Consider the following 16,966-nt stretch of genomic DNA (forward strand, 5'->3'; position numbering starts at 1 on the left):
CCGCACGGGGTACCCCCCATTCACCACCCCACACAAGAAAAAAACTATCATGAATAATAATATATAAGAAAAAGGCTCAGGGGACAAGAAGACAACAAGCCACAAGATAAGGGCAAGGCATCACAGGGAGCAACAAGAGTTGGACGTGAGCCAAAAGAAAAGTGGCAGAGGACGAAGAAAAGGGGACATGTCCTCTCTCTGTCCAACCCCAAAAATCCCTTGTAACAAAACCTGCAGTCAGCAAGGTCAAGAAGTCTGCAGTATAGAAAGCTCTGTATGACACCTATGCTGGCAGCTGCTTTGTTGATCAGCACAAGTCTTAGAAAGAACCCACTTGAACTTGGAGGCGTAGCTCTGTCACTTGGGTTTATTGTAATTTTTTTTTTTAAGGTAATGGGCAGGAGATTTAGAGGGGATTTGAGGAAAAGCCTTTTCACATAGAGCGAATCTGGAACTCGCTGCTGAAAGGATGGTAGAGGTGGAAACCCTCACAACATTGTGAAGAAGCATTTGGATGAGCACTTGAAATACAAATAATAGCATTACAAGGTTATGGACCAGATGCTGGAGTCAAAATGGTCAGAAAATAATAGTTATGCTCCTACAGAGTAGAACTGCACCTGCTGACTCATGTTGCATGTCAACATACTGTTTTCTCTAGCAGCCTAGCCAAGATCTAGTGGAATCTTTCCAATAAGACTGACCAAGTTTGAACATTACTGAAAAGTAATCTTGGGGTTGAAACCCAAAGCTCTTTTCCTCAAGTGGGGAGGTTTTTTCCTTAAAAGTACTGAATTAAAGGGTAAATTTTGCAACCTGCTTACAAATTTGAAGCAGTTTTCTTTGACTCCAGTACTAATACTTTCACGATTGGGTTTTTTGCCATTTGGAGAGGATGTTTTGTATCTTTTGATACTTGTACATGAATTTCTGTGTACAGTGTTGAGGGTTGTAGAAAGGGAAGAAAATTGTGCTGTAATTATTGCTAAGAAATATTTACCCAAGGTCTCAAAGCACAGTAAAGTATTTGGAATAAATTTCAAAATCACACATCTTGATGTCTTTCATCACAGATTTTATTTTTTTTAAACAGGTGCATGGAATCAACGGTATTTTGTTAGCTTCCTGTTTTTCCTGTTTACAGTCGTTGTTTGGATGGGCTATGGAACTATTGTGTGTAAGTATCTTTCTTCAAGGGTCCTTTGCCATTTAACAGATGCCTGTTAATTTTTAAAAATGAATTAGATTACCATGCAGTGTGAATTAGTGCCAATTTTCATATGTGAAAGTGCATATGAAGTTATAAGAGCATGAGTAGACCATATGGCTCATCCAGCCTGCTCCGTCATTCATGGAAACATAGAAGGTAGGAGCAGGGGGAGGCCATTTGGCCCTTCGAGCCTGCTCTGCCATTCATTACAATCATGGCTGATTCTGGGCTTCAGCTCCACTTTCCCGCCACTTTATTTAAACAGGAGACTAACATTTAATAACTAGGTTGTGTAAAGTTAATTTCGTTGTCATCAAGCTAGCAAATAAAACCATTACAGTGGTACTCTCGGTATATATCACAGTCAGGCGCCCCTATTCTTTCTCGGTAATGTGCCTCACTCCACTTGCAAAGAGCACATTCCCATTCCTCCACTCACCTCGCCACGTCCTATCTGACTGCCATCAGTTCTTTAAATCCCTTCCCCGCTAGGACTAATTTGATGTTTGTTCCTTGGTGCATAGACAAGATGGTTTACAAAATCAAAGATGGTGAGTGCGTATTACTAAGACTTTTTCACCAGAGCTTTCTTAACCTTTCGTTAGTATGTTTATAATTAATGTTTTTTTCATTTCCTTTTATTCACCCTCCCAAGAAAAATGTACCTACTTAATATTGTGAAATCATTGCACAGTTTCACACCAGTTACTTCGTGATTTCTTGTAAAAAGGCAATTGGCAATTTGATTTAATTTAACCTAGTTCTATTTATTGGTCAGTTGATTCATTTAAAATCCAATATTTGGCAATGATTAAATGCAATTGATCTACTTAATGGATATGGATCATGATTATGTATCTGAGAATTTGAGGCTAATGTAAGTAGGAGCAGGAGTGGACCATATCACCCTTAAAACCTATTCTGCCATTCAATAAGATTGTGGCTGAATGACATAATTACATTTCCCACACTATCCTCATAACCCTTGATTCTGCTTTTTTAAAAATTTGGTCTTGGGATTGAATGTAGCTGGCGAGGCCAGCATTTACTGCCCATCCCTAATTTCCCTTGAGGAGGTGGTGGTGAGCTGCCTTCTTGAATTGCTACAGTTGATGTGTTGTACAGTGTTGCTAGGGAGGGAGTTCCAAGATTTTGACCCAGCGATAGTGAAGGAAGAGTGATATATTTCCAAGTCAGGGTGGTGTGTGACTTGGAGAGGAACTTCCAGATGGTGGTGTTCTGCAGCATCTGCTGCCCTTGTCCTTTTAGATGGTAGCGGCTGTTGGTTTGGAAGGTGCAGTTTCTTTCCCGTCAAATTCTTGAATATGCTTTCATCTTCCAGGTTTATTCCAGCAGCTCCTGTCTGAAGTTCTTCAATCAAGTTCCTTAATCTAAGTCAAAAATAGCATTCACCGTGACTAAATGTGAATATGATGTATTATTGATTTTTGACATTGCTGCAGTTCTTCAACAAGGTCAGCCATAACATTCTCCTCCAGACCTCTCTGTCTGTTGTCCAACTCAGTGGGACTGTTTCCATTTGCTTAACTCTTAACTATCCAATCATAGCTAGAGCATCATCAGTGATGGTTTTTTCTTTCCATCTCTGGACCTGTTACCTCTGGTGCCGCCCCCACCCTCCCCCATTGATTTCTATCTTGTTCCCCCACTTCTTCCTTACCTACTTCCAGCCACGTGGTCACATCATCTGTAGACATGTAAACAGATTCCAGGAATACAATAACATCTCTCCATTCTATCTCTTAACCCCTCCACTGCCTAATGTTGCCAGATTGGGTTGAATAATGTGCAATGTGGATATTAAATGCACAGTGTTGTTACGGAAGGATTTCCAGGATCTTGACCCAGCGACAGGGAAGGAACTTTGATGTAGATCAATGTGCGATTGTGACTTGGAGAGGAACTTGCTGGCTGTGTTGCAATGTGTCCGCTGCCCTTAATTCTTCTTGCTGGTTGTGGGTTCCTGAGGTGGTGTTGAAGGAGGTCTCTGCAATTCACCTTGTAGATGATACACATTGCTGCCAATTATGCTTGTGATAGAAGGAGTGAGTCTTTTTGATGAGCGGGGTGCTAATTCAGCGGGCTGCTTTGTCTTGGTGCCGTGATTCTTGAGTTTTGGGGCTGCACTCACCCAGGCAATTGGAGAGTGTTCCATTGCACTCATTACTTGTAGCGTAGTAGGCAGACTTTGGGGAATCAGAAGGTAGAATTCCCAGCCTGACTTGCTCATGTGACCACAGGATTTACATGGCTGATCTATTCAAATTTCCGATCAATACCCTCAGGATATCATTAGTGGGGAACTCTGGTAATGGCTTTGAATATCATGGGGTGATGGTCATTGGCTGCCACTTGTGTCATGTGAATGTTAGTTGCCACTTATCAGCCCAAGCCTGAATGTTGTCCAGGTCTTGCTGCATGCTGGCATGGACTGCTTCTGTATTTGATGAGATGTGAGTGGTGCTGAATACTGTGCAGTCATCAGTGAGCATCCCCATTCCTGACCTTATGATGGATGCAAAGTCACTGGTGAAGCAGTTGAAGATCGTTGGGCCAACGCTATCCTGAGGAACTCCTATAGCAATGTCCTCGGACTCAGATTGTTGACTTCCAACAACCATTACTATCTTTCATTGTGCTGGTATGACTACAGCCAATTTCCACCCTGCTTTCCATTGACTTAAATTTTGCTAGGGCTCATTGATGGCACACTGTGAAATGCTATCTTAATATCAAGCCAGTCACTCCTCAACTCGCCTCTAAAATTCAGCTCTTTTGCCCATGTTTGGGCCAAGAGTGTAGTAAGGTCCGGGAGTGAGTGGCCTTGGTGGAACCCAAACAGAGCATCAGTGAACATGTTATTGCTGAGTAAGTGCCAAGATTCTGATGGGGTGGTAATTGGCTGCATTGGATTTGTCTTGCTTTTTGTGGATAGAGTATACATGGGTGAAATTCCTACACTGTAAGGTAGATGCCTCTATTGCAGCTGTGCTGGAACAGCATGTGTAAGAGCGCAGCTAGTACTGGAGCATAAATCTTCTGTACTACAGCCGGGATACTGCCAGGCCTATGATCTTTACTGCATTCAGTGCCTTCAGTTGTTTCTTGATGTCACGTGCAATGAATCAATTTGGCTGAAGACTGCCAGTTATGATGCTGGGACCTCAAAAGGAGGCTGTGGTGGATCATCAGCTTGACACTTTTAGCTGAAGATGGTTGTAAGTACTTCAGCCGTTATCTTTTGTACTGATGTATTGGGCTTTCTCCAATCATTAAAGATGGTGATGATTTTGGAGCCACTTCTTCCACTTAGTTTTATTATCCAGCACCATTCTCGACTGAATGTGGCAAGACTGCAGAACTTTGATCTGGCCCATTGGTTGTCCAAGAATCTATCGTCCTCAAACTTGAATGTACTCATTGAGTGTCCACTACTCTCTCCGGGATAGAGAATTACAAAGATACACACACGTCTGAATGAAGACATTTCTCCTCATAATCTTGAACGGCTGATCCCTTATCCTGAGATTCTCACTCCAAGATCTAGCCTCTTCAGCCAGGTGAAACAGCAAAGTCTTTGTTTTAGTGGTTGCATGCCCGCCTGAGTCAGCCTTGGTGATATATAGCATTTGCTTAAAGACCACTGTCCTGACAGTGAGCAACAAGTACCTGTTTCATATTAATATGGTTGTTATTTGATTTGATTTATTATTGTCACATGTATTAGTATACAGTAAAACGTTTTGTTTCTTGCATGCTTCACAGACAAAGCATATCATTCATAGAGAAGGAAAGGAGAGAATGCAGAATGTGGCGACTGAACTGGTTAAATTTTACATGGCTATTCCAGAATGTTGTGCTACAATATATGGTTTGATGTTTTATGCAGTCGCTTTATCTGGATTTTGCCAGGAGCAATTCCCCCTGAGAATAATGACTGCTCATGTGTTATCTGACCTTAATATGAGATCTTAATAGCCCTCATGGAAAATAAAAAATCTTTAAAGAGTTTACAGTTAAATTCTGAAATAGACCCAAAACAACGAAGATAAAGTCTTGCCAGCTGCTAGTAATTAAAATTTGATCATCATGTCAAGGCTTGGGTATACAGAAAACCTGTCTTGTAAACATTCCAGCAAATAATTGTATCTTGTTTTACACCTGTAGACTGGTCTTTACATTGTCCAACTAGCTATGAAAAGGATGGACTATGGATATTCCTGACCCAAATAATTTCATGTTCTCCATGGGTCATTTGGATTTTTCTACTTGTGGTGTTCCATTCTTCCTGGGTGACGTTCCTCTTATTAAACCAGCTCTATCAGGTAAGATAGTAGCATTGCATTAGAATTAGACAGAGTTAAATTTGTGCAAGAAGTTGCAATAACTTGCCCTTCATCGAGGTACAGAAAGCACAATAGAAATAGAAACCCTACAGTGCAGAAGGAGGCCATTCGGCCCATCGAGTCTGCACCGACCACAATCCCACCCAGGCCCTACCCCCACATATTTACCCGCTAATCCCTCTAACCTACACATCCCAGGACTCTAAGGGGCAATTTTTAACTTGGCCAATCAACCTAACCCGCACATCTTTGGACAATGATTAAGTTTACTTATTAGTGTTACAAGAAGACTTGCATTAATGCTGTCATGAAGTTACTGTGAAAATCCCTTAGTTGCCACACTCGGACGCCTGTTCGGGTACACTGAGGGAGAATTTAGCATGGCCAATGCACCTAACCAGTACGTCTTTCAGACTGAGAGGGGAAACCGGAGCACCCGGAAGAAACCCACACAGACATGGGGAGAACATGCAGACTCCGCACAGGCAGTCACTCAATCCGAGAATTGAACCTGAGTCCCTGGCGCTGTGAGGCAGCAGTGCTCACCACTGTGCAATACTTGTTTTGAAAAAGGGAAGTGTTGAGATAGCCCTTCTCCCAATAGCATTTGATGAAAATTCTTGATCTGCATTAATATACATTCCATGTGTTTATGAAAATATTCCTACACACCCTTTTTTTTTCATTTTAATAATTGTATAACTAAATCAAATGAACTTTCACCCTCCACTTACCAAGCAAAATAGTGACGTGATCAAAATTTTTAAATAGCAGTGATTTAACCTTTTCTGCTTCACTATGGTACAAAATCAAGTTCGGTAAATTATTTGTTCAAATGATTGGTGCCTAATTGATGCCTGCAGGTTGTAGGATACTTTAGCATTATGAAAACACATTCCATCATTAAATCTTCAAGGATGGTCAAGTCTAAATAGCCCAAAGTGTTTAGCAAAATATCAGCTCTTACTGGGAACATTTTGGCAGTTGCCTACACCTTCAGGCTATTGTTATTAATGAGGACACTCTAACTGTTACATTCAATTCAAATTGCACTCTTCAATGCCTTTCACATACTAGTACATAATTTCTTGGGAAAATAAATATCCCACGCTTCTTGGTTTATTTGGAGGCAGTTGTGTTCAGAATCCATTATTGTTTTTTATTTTCTCTATTCATCTCTGTGCTGCAGTCATTAGCCAAGTACATTGTTCATTAGGGTGAAAATTTAATCGGGAAAGATTGGGCAGGCTGTGCCGATATCCATTGGAGTTTTGAAGATTGAAACAAATGAGATCCTGAGGGGGCTTGACAGGATAGACACTGAAAGGATGTTTCCCCTTGTGGGGCAGACTAGAACTAGTAGACACTAGTTTGAAAATAAGGGATCTCCAATTTAAGACAGAATATCTTTTTCTGAGGGTCATGAATCTTTGGAACTCTGTTCCCCAGAGAGCAGTGGAGGCAGGGTCAATGAATATTTTTAAAGCAGAGGTAGATAGATTTCTGACTAACAAGGGAGTCAAAGGTTCATTTGGCAAAATGTGGAGTTGAAGTTACAATCAGATCGGTCATGATCTCATTGAATGGGGGAGGCAGGCTTGAGGGGCTGAATGGCCTACTCCTGCTCCTAATTCATATATTCTAATCATGAATGCATTGTTCCTGGACCTAAAAACACAAGTATGAACTTGCATATCACATTTTTATAACTTAATGTGATAAATTAATGTTGCTAAATTATCAGTCTGGTTATCCAACATCCAGTACTCGAGCAGAAATTTCCTCCACTTAAATATTGGGAAGACTGAAGCCAATGTTTTCTGTCCAAGTTCAGTCCCCAGCTCTGTTCCTCTCCCTGACAAGTTTTGTATCCTCACTGGCTACAGGGGAGGTCCCAGAGGATTGGAGAATAGCCAATGTTGTTCCTTTGTTTAAGAAGGGTAGCAAGAATAATCCAGGTAATTACAGGCTGGTGAACCTTACATCGGTGGTAGCTAAATTATTGGAGAGGATTCTTCCAGACAGGATTTATTCCCACTTGGAAATAAGTGGATGTATTAGTGAGAGGCAACATGGTTTTGTGAAGGGGAGGTCGTGTCTCACAAACTTGATCGAGTTTTTCGAGGAAGTGACGAAGATGATTGATAAGGGTAGGGCAGTGGATGTTGTCTACATGGACTTCAGTAAGGGCTTTGACAAGGTCCCTCATGGCAGACTGGTGCAGAAGGTGAAGTCGCATGGGATCAGAGGTGAGCTGGCAAGGTGGATACAAAACTGGCTCAGTCAAAGAAGACAGAGGGTAGCAGTGGAAGGGTGCATTCCTGAATGGAGGGGTGTGACAAATGGCGTTCCTCAGGGATCAGTGCTGGGATCTTTGCTGTTTGTAATATATATAAATGATTTGGAGGAAAATGTAACTGGATTGATTAGTAAGTTTGCGGACGACACAAAGGTTGGTGGATTTGCAGATAACAATGAGGACCATCAGAGGATACAGCAGGATATAAATCAGTTGAAGACTTGAATGGAGAGGTAGCAGATGGAGTTTAATCCGGACAAATGTGAGGTAATGTATTTTGGAAGGTCGAATACAGATAGGAAATATATAGTAAATGGCAGAACCCTTAAGAGTATTGATAGGCAGAGGGATCTGGGTGTACAGGTACACAGGTCACTGAAAGTGGCAATGCAGGTGGAGAAGGTAGTCAAGAAGGCATATGACAGGCTTGCCTTCATTGGCCGGGGCAATGAGTTTAAAAATTGGCAAGTCATGTTGCAGCTTTATAGAACCTTAGGCCACATTTGGAATATAGGGTTCAATTCTGGTCACACTACCAGAAGGATGTGGAGGCTTTGGAGAGGGTGCAGAAAAGATTTACCAGGATGTTGCCTGGTATGGAGGGCATCAGCTATGAGGAGAGGTTGGATAAACGTTTTTTGTTCTCACTGGAACGACGGAGGTTGAGGGTGACCTGATAGAAGTCTACAAGATTATGAGAGGCATAGACAGAGTGGATCGTCAGAAGCTTTTTCCCAGGGTGGAAGAGTCAATTACTAGGGGGCAGAGGTTTAAGGTGCGAGGGGCAAGGTTTAAAGGAGATGTACGAAGCAGATTTTTTACACAGAGGGTGGTGGGTGCCTGGAACTCGTTGCCGGGGGGGGGGGGGGGGGGGGTAGAGGAAGCAGATGCGATAGTGACTTTTAAGGGGCGTCTTGACAAATACGTGAATAGGGTGGGAATAGAGGGATATGGTCCCCAGAAAGGTAGGGGGTTTTAGTTAAGTCGGGTAGCAGGGTCGGTGCAAGCTTGGAGGGCCGAAGGGCCTGTTCCTGCGCAGTAATTTTCTTTGTTGTTCTTTGTTCAAGTCTGAGATCAAGCCAGTTTGTTTGCTACCTGCATTGGCAACAATTTGATTTCAAAATTCTCATCCTGTTTTCAAATCCCTCCATGGCATCGGTCCTCCCTATCTCCTTTGACACAACAACCTTCTGAGATACCTGCACTCCTCTAATTCTTTACCTTGCTTCCATCCTTTAAGATATTATTTAAAACCTACCTCTTTGACAAAGTTTTGGTCATCGGACCTAATATCTCCTTATGTGGCTCAGTGTCGAACTTAATTTTATAATGCTTCTGTGAAGCATCTTGGGACCTGTTGTTATGTTAAAGGCACTATTTCAATATAAGATGTTGTTGACTGATCTTTTAAACCCTTTTTGTGGAGGTATCAGAGTCATAGGGATATACAGCACGGAAACAGGCCCATTGGCCCAACTCGTCCATGCTGACAGGTTTCCTAAACTGAACTAGTTCCATTTGTATCCTCGGATTGGAAATCTGAAGCCATCAATACAAAAATTGTAGCCAGTCACTGGTTATGAATGTCTGAATTAAAATCTGAATCTTGACTAGTATAAAGTGTCCAAATTCCTGTATTTAATTAGAAAAGATTCCCAGTGCACATTTTGGTTCTTTAATTTCTAATGTTAATTTGGATGTGTTCACGAGAACGTGAGATAGAAGCAGGAGTAGACCATGTGGCCCGTTGAGCCTGCTCCACCAATTAAAAACAATCATGGCTGTTTTTGAGTTTCAACTCCACTTTCCCGCTTGCTCCCCCGTATCCCTTGGTTCCATGAGAAACCAAAGCATTGTTTATTCCAGCCTTATATATAGTCAGTGATGGAACATCCACAACTCTTGGCGTAAAGAATCCATGTGTGAATGCATCAAAAAATAAACCTGGATTACAAAGAATGTTTTCACCGTAATTAAATTGACTTTCAATATCTTGTTAGTTGAAACTGTTTTCCCGTCTTTTAAGAAGGAAGTGTGAAAATGAAGGACTTCCTGCCTCCCATCGAATGTGACCCGAGAGTTCTGGGATTCAATAATGAGGGAGTCCTATCACTTGTGTGCAGATAAACAGAAACTATCTAAAACTGCACATGAAATTATTTTTTAGCATGCATCTGTCCCATGTTTAATTTCAGTGCAATGTGTGATGCCCACATTACTATTGTAGAACTAATTCATTGAAAAAAACAATTACTTTCTCCCTTTAATGTGTGCCTTCTCTGTGCTATGCATGGGCCAGGGCCATGGGACTAAGACTACTGGAATATGCAATGGCCCACTTGATCCAAGACTTTCAGGTGTTGGCGGTGTGGCAAAAGTGTCTGTTTTTTGATTGGTGGCTCCCCTGTGTAGAGCATTTAGGATTTGATCCCATGTAATGCCACTTCATGGCAGACCATCAATGCATGGCTATGCACACACAAAAGCCATGTACTTCAATTGGAAATTCCAATTATCAAGTGCTGTTCTGCAAGACTATTGGTCTCCAATTATTATCTTAAATGGCTCAATCATCACTCTGATTAAACATGCTTTTAAGGAGTCCAGGGTAAATGAAAAAATGTTGAAGAAAAATTAAAAGGTGTATTCTTCTCATCTAGATTTTCTACTTGGGTCTGACAACCAGCGAAAGGGTCAGTCTGATCAAACGTGCACACACTGGTCGCTCTCTTGGACTTAAGCAAAACCCATTCAAGTAAGTATTTTGCAGCAGGTATTATTGTATCTGGAATAAACCAGCTCCAGCCCTTTCCATTTCAATGCAGCAACTGAGCCAGGGTGCCCTGTGTGCCCATCAGGGGTAAGGAGAGGCAACTGATGTCTGAGTTAATAAGGAAGTTTTCTGTCTGTGGTCAATGTTGACTTGAAAAAAGTGCACATTTATAAAGTGCCTTATCAATTCTTGTGAATATCCCAATACCCTGTGTTGGTGGGGTTTCCGAGGTGGCCGGTACTACTGAAATTTCAGACAATACAAGACTCACGAAGCCAATGTCTCAGTTTAAAGACACAACTTTTATTTAACCAGCAGCCGCAAGGAGAAATCATCAAAGGGTCAGGGCAACTATGAGATAGAGCAGCTCAACCTCTCCAATGAAATCTGGCGTATACAATTCAAAACAGATCAGTTATAGGTTTTCTTATCAATTACTCCAACCTTTCATTAGCTTTAAATCAGTCATCTTCAATATACATAAATCAACAATAATGTCTGTCATATACCTTAGCCAATCACATCTTACCCTCTGGCATAATTGCATTTTATTAGTCCGTAGAATCCGGAAGCTAACTCCCGGCTTGGCTGACCCCACTTCCCGTGCTGCCTAGTGACCTCAGATGCTAGCCCAAAGTTCAAATGAACATTCCCTTGAGTTCCCCTATAGGTCACTGCCAAAGCAGATTAACACACGACTCCATGTCTGATATGCATCTATCTTATCCGGACAGTGAATAATCCCTATTCATGAAATGTGATTAAGTGTTCTAAATGTTCTCTCCATCCGATACTCCGCTGATAAATCATGCATATTCTCAAGACTTAAACATTCTCTTAGAATATGGCTTTGCCCGAATGCCCTACACCATGATGCTTTGCAGCAAATTGCCTTTGGCTAAAGTATTCTTTTAAAAAAATACATTAATACATTCAAAATATCAGCATATGTGTTTTAAAATTGTAATCACTTGTTTAAATCTCTTACTGAATCTCATATGTGCGTAAACTGCTTTCTTGTTAGCTCATAAGCCTGTTTTAAAGGTCATTTAATTTAATGCTGGTAGTTCTATCAGTGCCTTAATGTCTAATGGTTTAAAAATCTTACTAACCTATTAGAATTCTTCTTCTTACACTTTGCAAACATCCCAATTCTCTGAGTATTATCATGACATATCTAACATCCAGCTGAGCCTTTGGAAAAGTCATATTTATTTTCTGTTTACCATCTCATCCAAAAAGTAATATCTCTCGCAATTGCGCATACCCTCAGAATTGCACTGAAGTATCCCCCAAGAATGGAGCTTTAACCTGCTTTTGATTGGAGTGCCACCAATTGAGCCAAATTGATAAGCTTATTCTGGCAGTTCTCCTGTGAATGCCAACTTAGCCTTCGGCTAAATCTGGCCAGCTATGGCTGACTGGATGATTTCTGATCAAGAACTGCCCACTCTCTCCTGAATGCTCCTGGAGGATGACTCTCTGGTTATCCATACATACATAGAAACATGCATAGAAAATAGAAGTGTGAGTCAGGCCATTTGGCCCTTCAAGCTCTCTCTGACATGCATTTTGATTATGGCTGATCATCAAATAGAATATCCTGATCTCTCTCTCCCCCCCCCCCCCCCCCCCCCCCCTCCATATCCCTTGATCCCTTTAGCCCCAAGAGCTTTATCTAATTTCTTCTTGAAATCACACAATGTTTTGGCCTCGACTACTTTCTGTGATAGTGAATGCCACACATTCATCACCTTCTGGGTGAAGAAATTTCTCCTCACCTCATTCCTGAAAGGTTGTGACCTGTGTGCCAGCTCTGTGCTATGCATGGGCCAGGCCATGGGAGTCTCAAACCCTAGTTCTGGACTCTCCCCGTATCGGGAACATTCATTCTGAATCTTCCATGCCTAACCCTGTTAGAATTATAAGTTTTGATGCGATTCCCCTCTCACTCTTCTAAACTCCAATGAATACAATCCTAACTGACCTAGTCTCTCCATGTATCACAGATCTGCCATCTCAGGAATGAACCTGGTAACCTTCTCTCCACTCCCTCTATAGCAAGAATATCTTTCCTTGGATAAGGACACCAAAACTGCACACAATACTCCAGGTGTGGCCTCACCACGCCCTGTACAATTGCAGTAAAATATCCCTATTCCTATACTCAAATCCTCTCGCTGTGAAGGCCAACATACTGTTTGCCTTCTTTACTGCCTGCTGCATCTGTGCGCTTACTTTCAACGACTGATGCATGAGGACACCAAGGTCTCGCTGAATATCCACCTCTCTCACCCCTTCAAATAATAATCTGCCTTCCTATTATTGCTACCAAAGTGGATAACCTCACATTCATCCGCATTATACTGCATCTGCCATGCACATGCCCCCACACTCAGCCTGTCCAAATCACACTGAGGTCTCACTTCTGTTCTTCTGATATAGTTTGTGCTTTGCTGCCTCTAACTCATCTCTTCAGTTACAAATTTATAGATCAAATGCCTCTGTTTATGCTCTATAATCTTCTTAAAAAATGATGTTGCACTTAATTCAAGACCTTTAACTTTAGACCATTCAGTAATGTGGCTCAGAAAATTGATAGAACTGCCATGCAATGTACCAAAATTGCCTGTGAAGTGACAGAATTGTAAGGATCCTGAGCACAGTTTGAGTGACTTATCATTTTTATATATTTGGTCAGCTGTTTTTTAATTGTGCAATAAAGACAAAGGCCAAAATAAAAGACAGCGATAGCAGCATTGCGTATCAGGGTATAGAGTTTTTGTGTTTAACAGAGTAATCAGTGTCAGTGCAGCATTATGGTGGAATATGTTATCATGAAACATCAAAGCGTCTCCTGAACAAGCTAACTGCCTGGTAGATCCGATACCACCTCAGTCTTGTGAGTGGTGCCACGGGATTTGGGGATGGCATGACGCATTTTCATATCATAGTTCATGCAAGAATCAAAGCTGCGCCAGATGCTTAAGTGTTGTTCATTGATTGCAGTCACGGCTGTTGCCAGAATCTGGTGGACTTCTTCCAGTGCCGCTGCTTTGGTATGTGTAAGCCGAATAAGATTGACTGGACTCGACAGTACACCATGGGTTTTGAACAACCAAGAGCCAACGAGTTTCAGTTTGTATGAAAAATGTGAAGATTGTAATTTTAATATTGAGTGGATGTGTATAAAGCTTTTGTTTTGTGGTGGACAATAAAAACAAGACAATTGTATTTCCTATTGTAGAATTCTGGAGCATCTCAGGTGATATGTGATTTTGGTACCTTGAATTGTGATATTTTTTAAATGTTTGAGTCATGCACTTGACTTCATTACTAAGCTGAATTGGGATATAATTGGCAGTAACAAACATTGGTCAAATTCACACATTTATGGAATAACATTGTTTAAAATAAAATTGAGACTTTAAATTATTATAAAATATATACTTTTTTAACTGTTCATTTTACAATGTTTGTAGCTTCTTGCTAGGGACAAAATGGCTGCTTTAATTCCAAAGCTTGTTCAGCTTTACCTGTAATTCGGGTTGCCAGCTCTGCCTGGACGTATTTCTTGAGGTTTCATTGCACAGCCTGTCGTCAGCACTAGTGCTGTCCAGTCAAATCTCCTTTCTCTCTCCTCCTTGTCCTCGTCCTCCTCCTCCTCCTCCTCCTCTCCAAATCGCCCCCCCCAACCTTTTGGATTTTATATTTTAGAACAAGCTACTGTGTTCAAAGGAAATTGAAAAGCCACTTTCTTTTAATGTCCCCATTGTTTTTCTCCAAACTTGCTCACAGCAGTATCCAGCAGATAAGTCTTGAAATTTCTAGATTCTCCAGAGAAAGTGTAGCATGTTGGCTAAACACTGTGTAATCAAATCCAGTTGAAGAATGTTCAGGTATTTATAGGAGTTAATTTACATCTGTTGTTTCCTGCCTTTGTTTAACAAAGCCATGCTTTTAACCCTAATTGCCTATACTCCCTGTCATATGTTCAAGCATAGAATGTGAGTTAGGTGTTGTCAAATTGACTCTGATAAGGGTTAATAGTCATAAAGCTGGTTTATTTTAGTAAGCAAAGGAAATAACCTTTAAAGGAGAGTTATTTGGAACTAGGATATTTGGTGATTACCATGTTATGAACCAATTGAGATTTTATTTTCTAGTAAACTATGCATTGGACCAACTTTTTATTTTTAAAAATGTGATACAGATCTGAGACGACAGGTAATGTTGTAAAGTAATAGTGTGTCTATGATCAACATCAGCTTCCATAAATATATCTCACACACAAAACATCCCAAGGCACTTCACGGGAGTCATATCAGGCACAGTCTGACGCTGAACTACATGAGGTTTTAGGGTAGGTTTTAAGGAATGTCTTGAATCAGGAGAAAACGGCAGAGAGATTTAGGGGAGGAATTCCAGACCTTTGAACTCAGTCAGCTGAAGGCATGACCACCAGCGATGGAGCGATTTCAAAAACTGGGGATGTGCAAAAGCCCAGAATTAAGGAATCGCAAAGATCTTGGAGGGTTGTGGAGCTGAATGGGGTTAGAGATTCTGCAAGGCTTATTTTGCATAATTAAAACATCAGAGTAAGGCAAATGTCTCGAATAGAATCCATCCTAAACCTGAGCATCTCACTTTAAATTATAAATAAATATCTGTTGGCTATGCAAAAGCTGAGTCTAATTGGTGTAATCAGGCATGACTCATGTATTTCTTAATGATTAAAATGTAATTGCTGTCTGCAGAGACGTAATAGTGTCTGGACCAACTGCTTTGCGAATGACTGCACTTCAAGGGTGCAGATTCTGTATTCAGTGATTTTATATTCATGTTTACTTGAAATCATCTACATGGCTGTGACAGCATTGCACTTGCGAGATGCTATTAAGCTGACTTATTGAACTTTCAAACATTTAAAGCACTGTGTTTCTTAAAGTTTTAAGGACATTTTTCTGTCAATAATTTATAATGAATAAAATGACCCACAACTAGGCTGATGGAGACAACTTTAGAATGTTTCATAATTCATGTATAGAAATTTTAAAAATGCAATAAATGTAATCTTAATGCTTAATTTGTTCCTTTTTATTTTTTAAAAATGGAGCTGTGCAGTGGTGGTAACGTTTTGAAAGAATTATAAATGCTAATTGATTGCCCTGTTGTGATAGTGGGGTGTCCAGCGAGGTTTCAAATGTGTTGACTTTGATCTACAACTGAGCTACCTTTACAATGTTACTCTTACGCATGAATGTCTAAACAATGTGAGCCATTTGTACAACAATGCAAATTTGCCTTCTGGCTGCTTCACCAAAGAGTATATCCAGTTACTGGACTTGACGTGGCTCAGCTGACTGAGGAGGAGCACCCTGTGGGAAATTGCATGTTTTTAAAGTTTATTTTATTAGTGTCACACGTAGGCTTACTGCAATGAAATTACTGTGAAAATCCCCCAGTCGCCACATTCCGGCGCCTGTTCGGGTACACTGAGGGAGAATTTAGCATGACCAATGCACCTAACCAGCACGTGTTTTGGACTGTGGGAGGAAGCCAGAGCACCCGGAGGAAACCCATGCAGACACGGGGAGAATGTGCAGACTCCGCACAGACAGTGACCCAAGCCGGGAATTGGACCTCTGTCTCTGCCGCTGTGAGGCAGCAGTGCTGCCGCTGTGCCACCTGCAAAGCCAATTATTTAGTTTAGAACTCTGCAATGTTGTGCTCTGCTTTCATCAAATCATAGAAACCCTACAGTGCAGAAAGAGGCCATTTGGCCCATTGTGTCTGCACCAGCCGCAATTCCACCCAGGCCCTACCCCCATATCCCTACATATTTACCCACTACGGGTAGCACGGTGGTTAGCACTGCTGCTTCACAGCTCCAGGGACCTGGGTTCGATTCCCGGCTTGGGTCACTGTCTGTGTGGAATTTGCACATTCTCCTCGTGTCTGCGTGGGTTTCCTCCGGGTGCTCCAGTTTCCTCCCACAGTCCAAAGATGTGCGGGTTAGGTTGATTGGCCATGCTAAAAAAAAAAATTGCCCTTAGTGTCCTGAGATGCGTAGGTTAGAGGGATTAGTGGGGAAATCTGTAGGGATATGGGGATAGGGCCTGGGTGGGATTGTGGTCGGTGCAGACTCGATGGGCTGAATGGCCTCTTTCTGTACTGCAGGGTTTCTATGTTTCTAATCCCTCTAACCTACGCATCTCAGGACACTAAGGGGCAATTTTAGCATAGCCAATCAACCTAACCCGCACATCTTTGGACTATGGGAGGAAGCCAGAGCACCCGGAGGAAACCCACGCAGA

General features: G+C 41.5%; 1 protein-coding gene across 1 annotated transcript in view; it reads left to right on the forward strand.

Annotated features, from left to right (window-relative positions):
* zdhhc13 (zDHHC palmitoyltransferase 13) overlaps positions 1-15,734 on the forward strand; it is a 43,100-nt gene extending 27,366 nt beyond the window's left edge. Inside the window, exons 14-17 of the mRNA XM_078220993.1 lie at positions 1,094-1,177; positions 5,399-5,556; positions 10,537-10,631; positions 13,659-15,734. Coding sequence (XP_078077119.1) covers positions 1,094-1,177; positions 5,399-5,556; positions 10,537-10,631; positions 13,659-13,797 — 476 coding nt within the window. The 3' untranslated portion in view covers positions 13,798-15,734. The remainder of the gene's footprint in view (positions 1-1,093; positions 1,178-5,398; positions 5,557-10,536; positions 10,632-13,658) is intronic.
* Positions 15,735-16,966: the final 1,232 nt, after the last annotated feature.

The sequence above is a fragment of the Mustelus asterias genome, chromosome 9 (genome assembly GCF_964213995.1).
Source record: "Mustelus asterias chromosome 9, sMusAst1.hap1.1, whole genome shotgun sequence".
Lineage (NCBI taxonomy): Eukaryota > Metazoa > Chordata > Chondrichthyes > Carcharhiniformes > Triakidae > Mustelus > Mustelus asterias.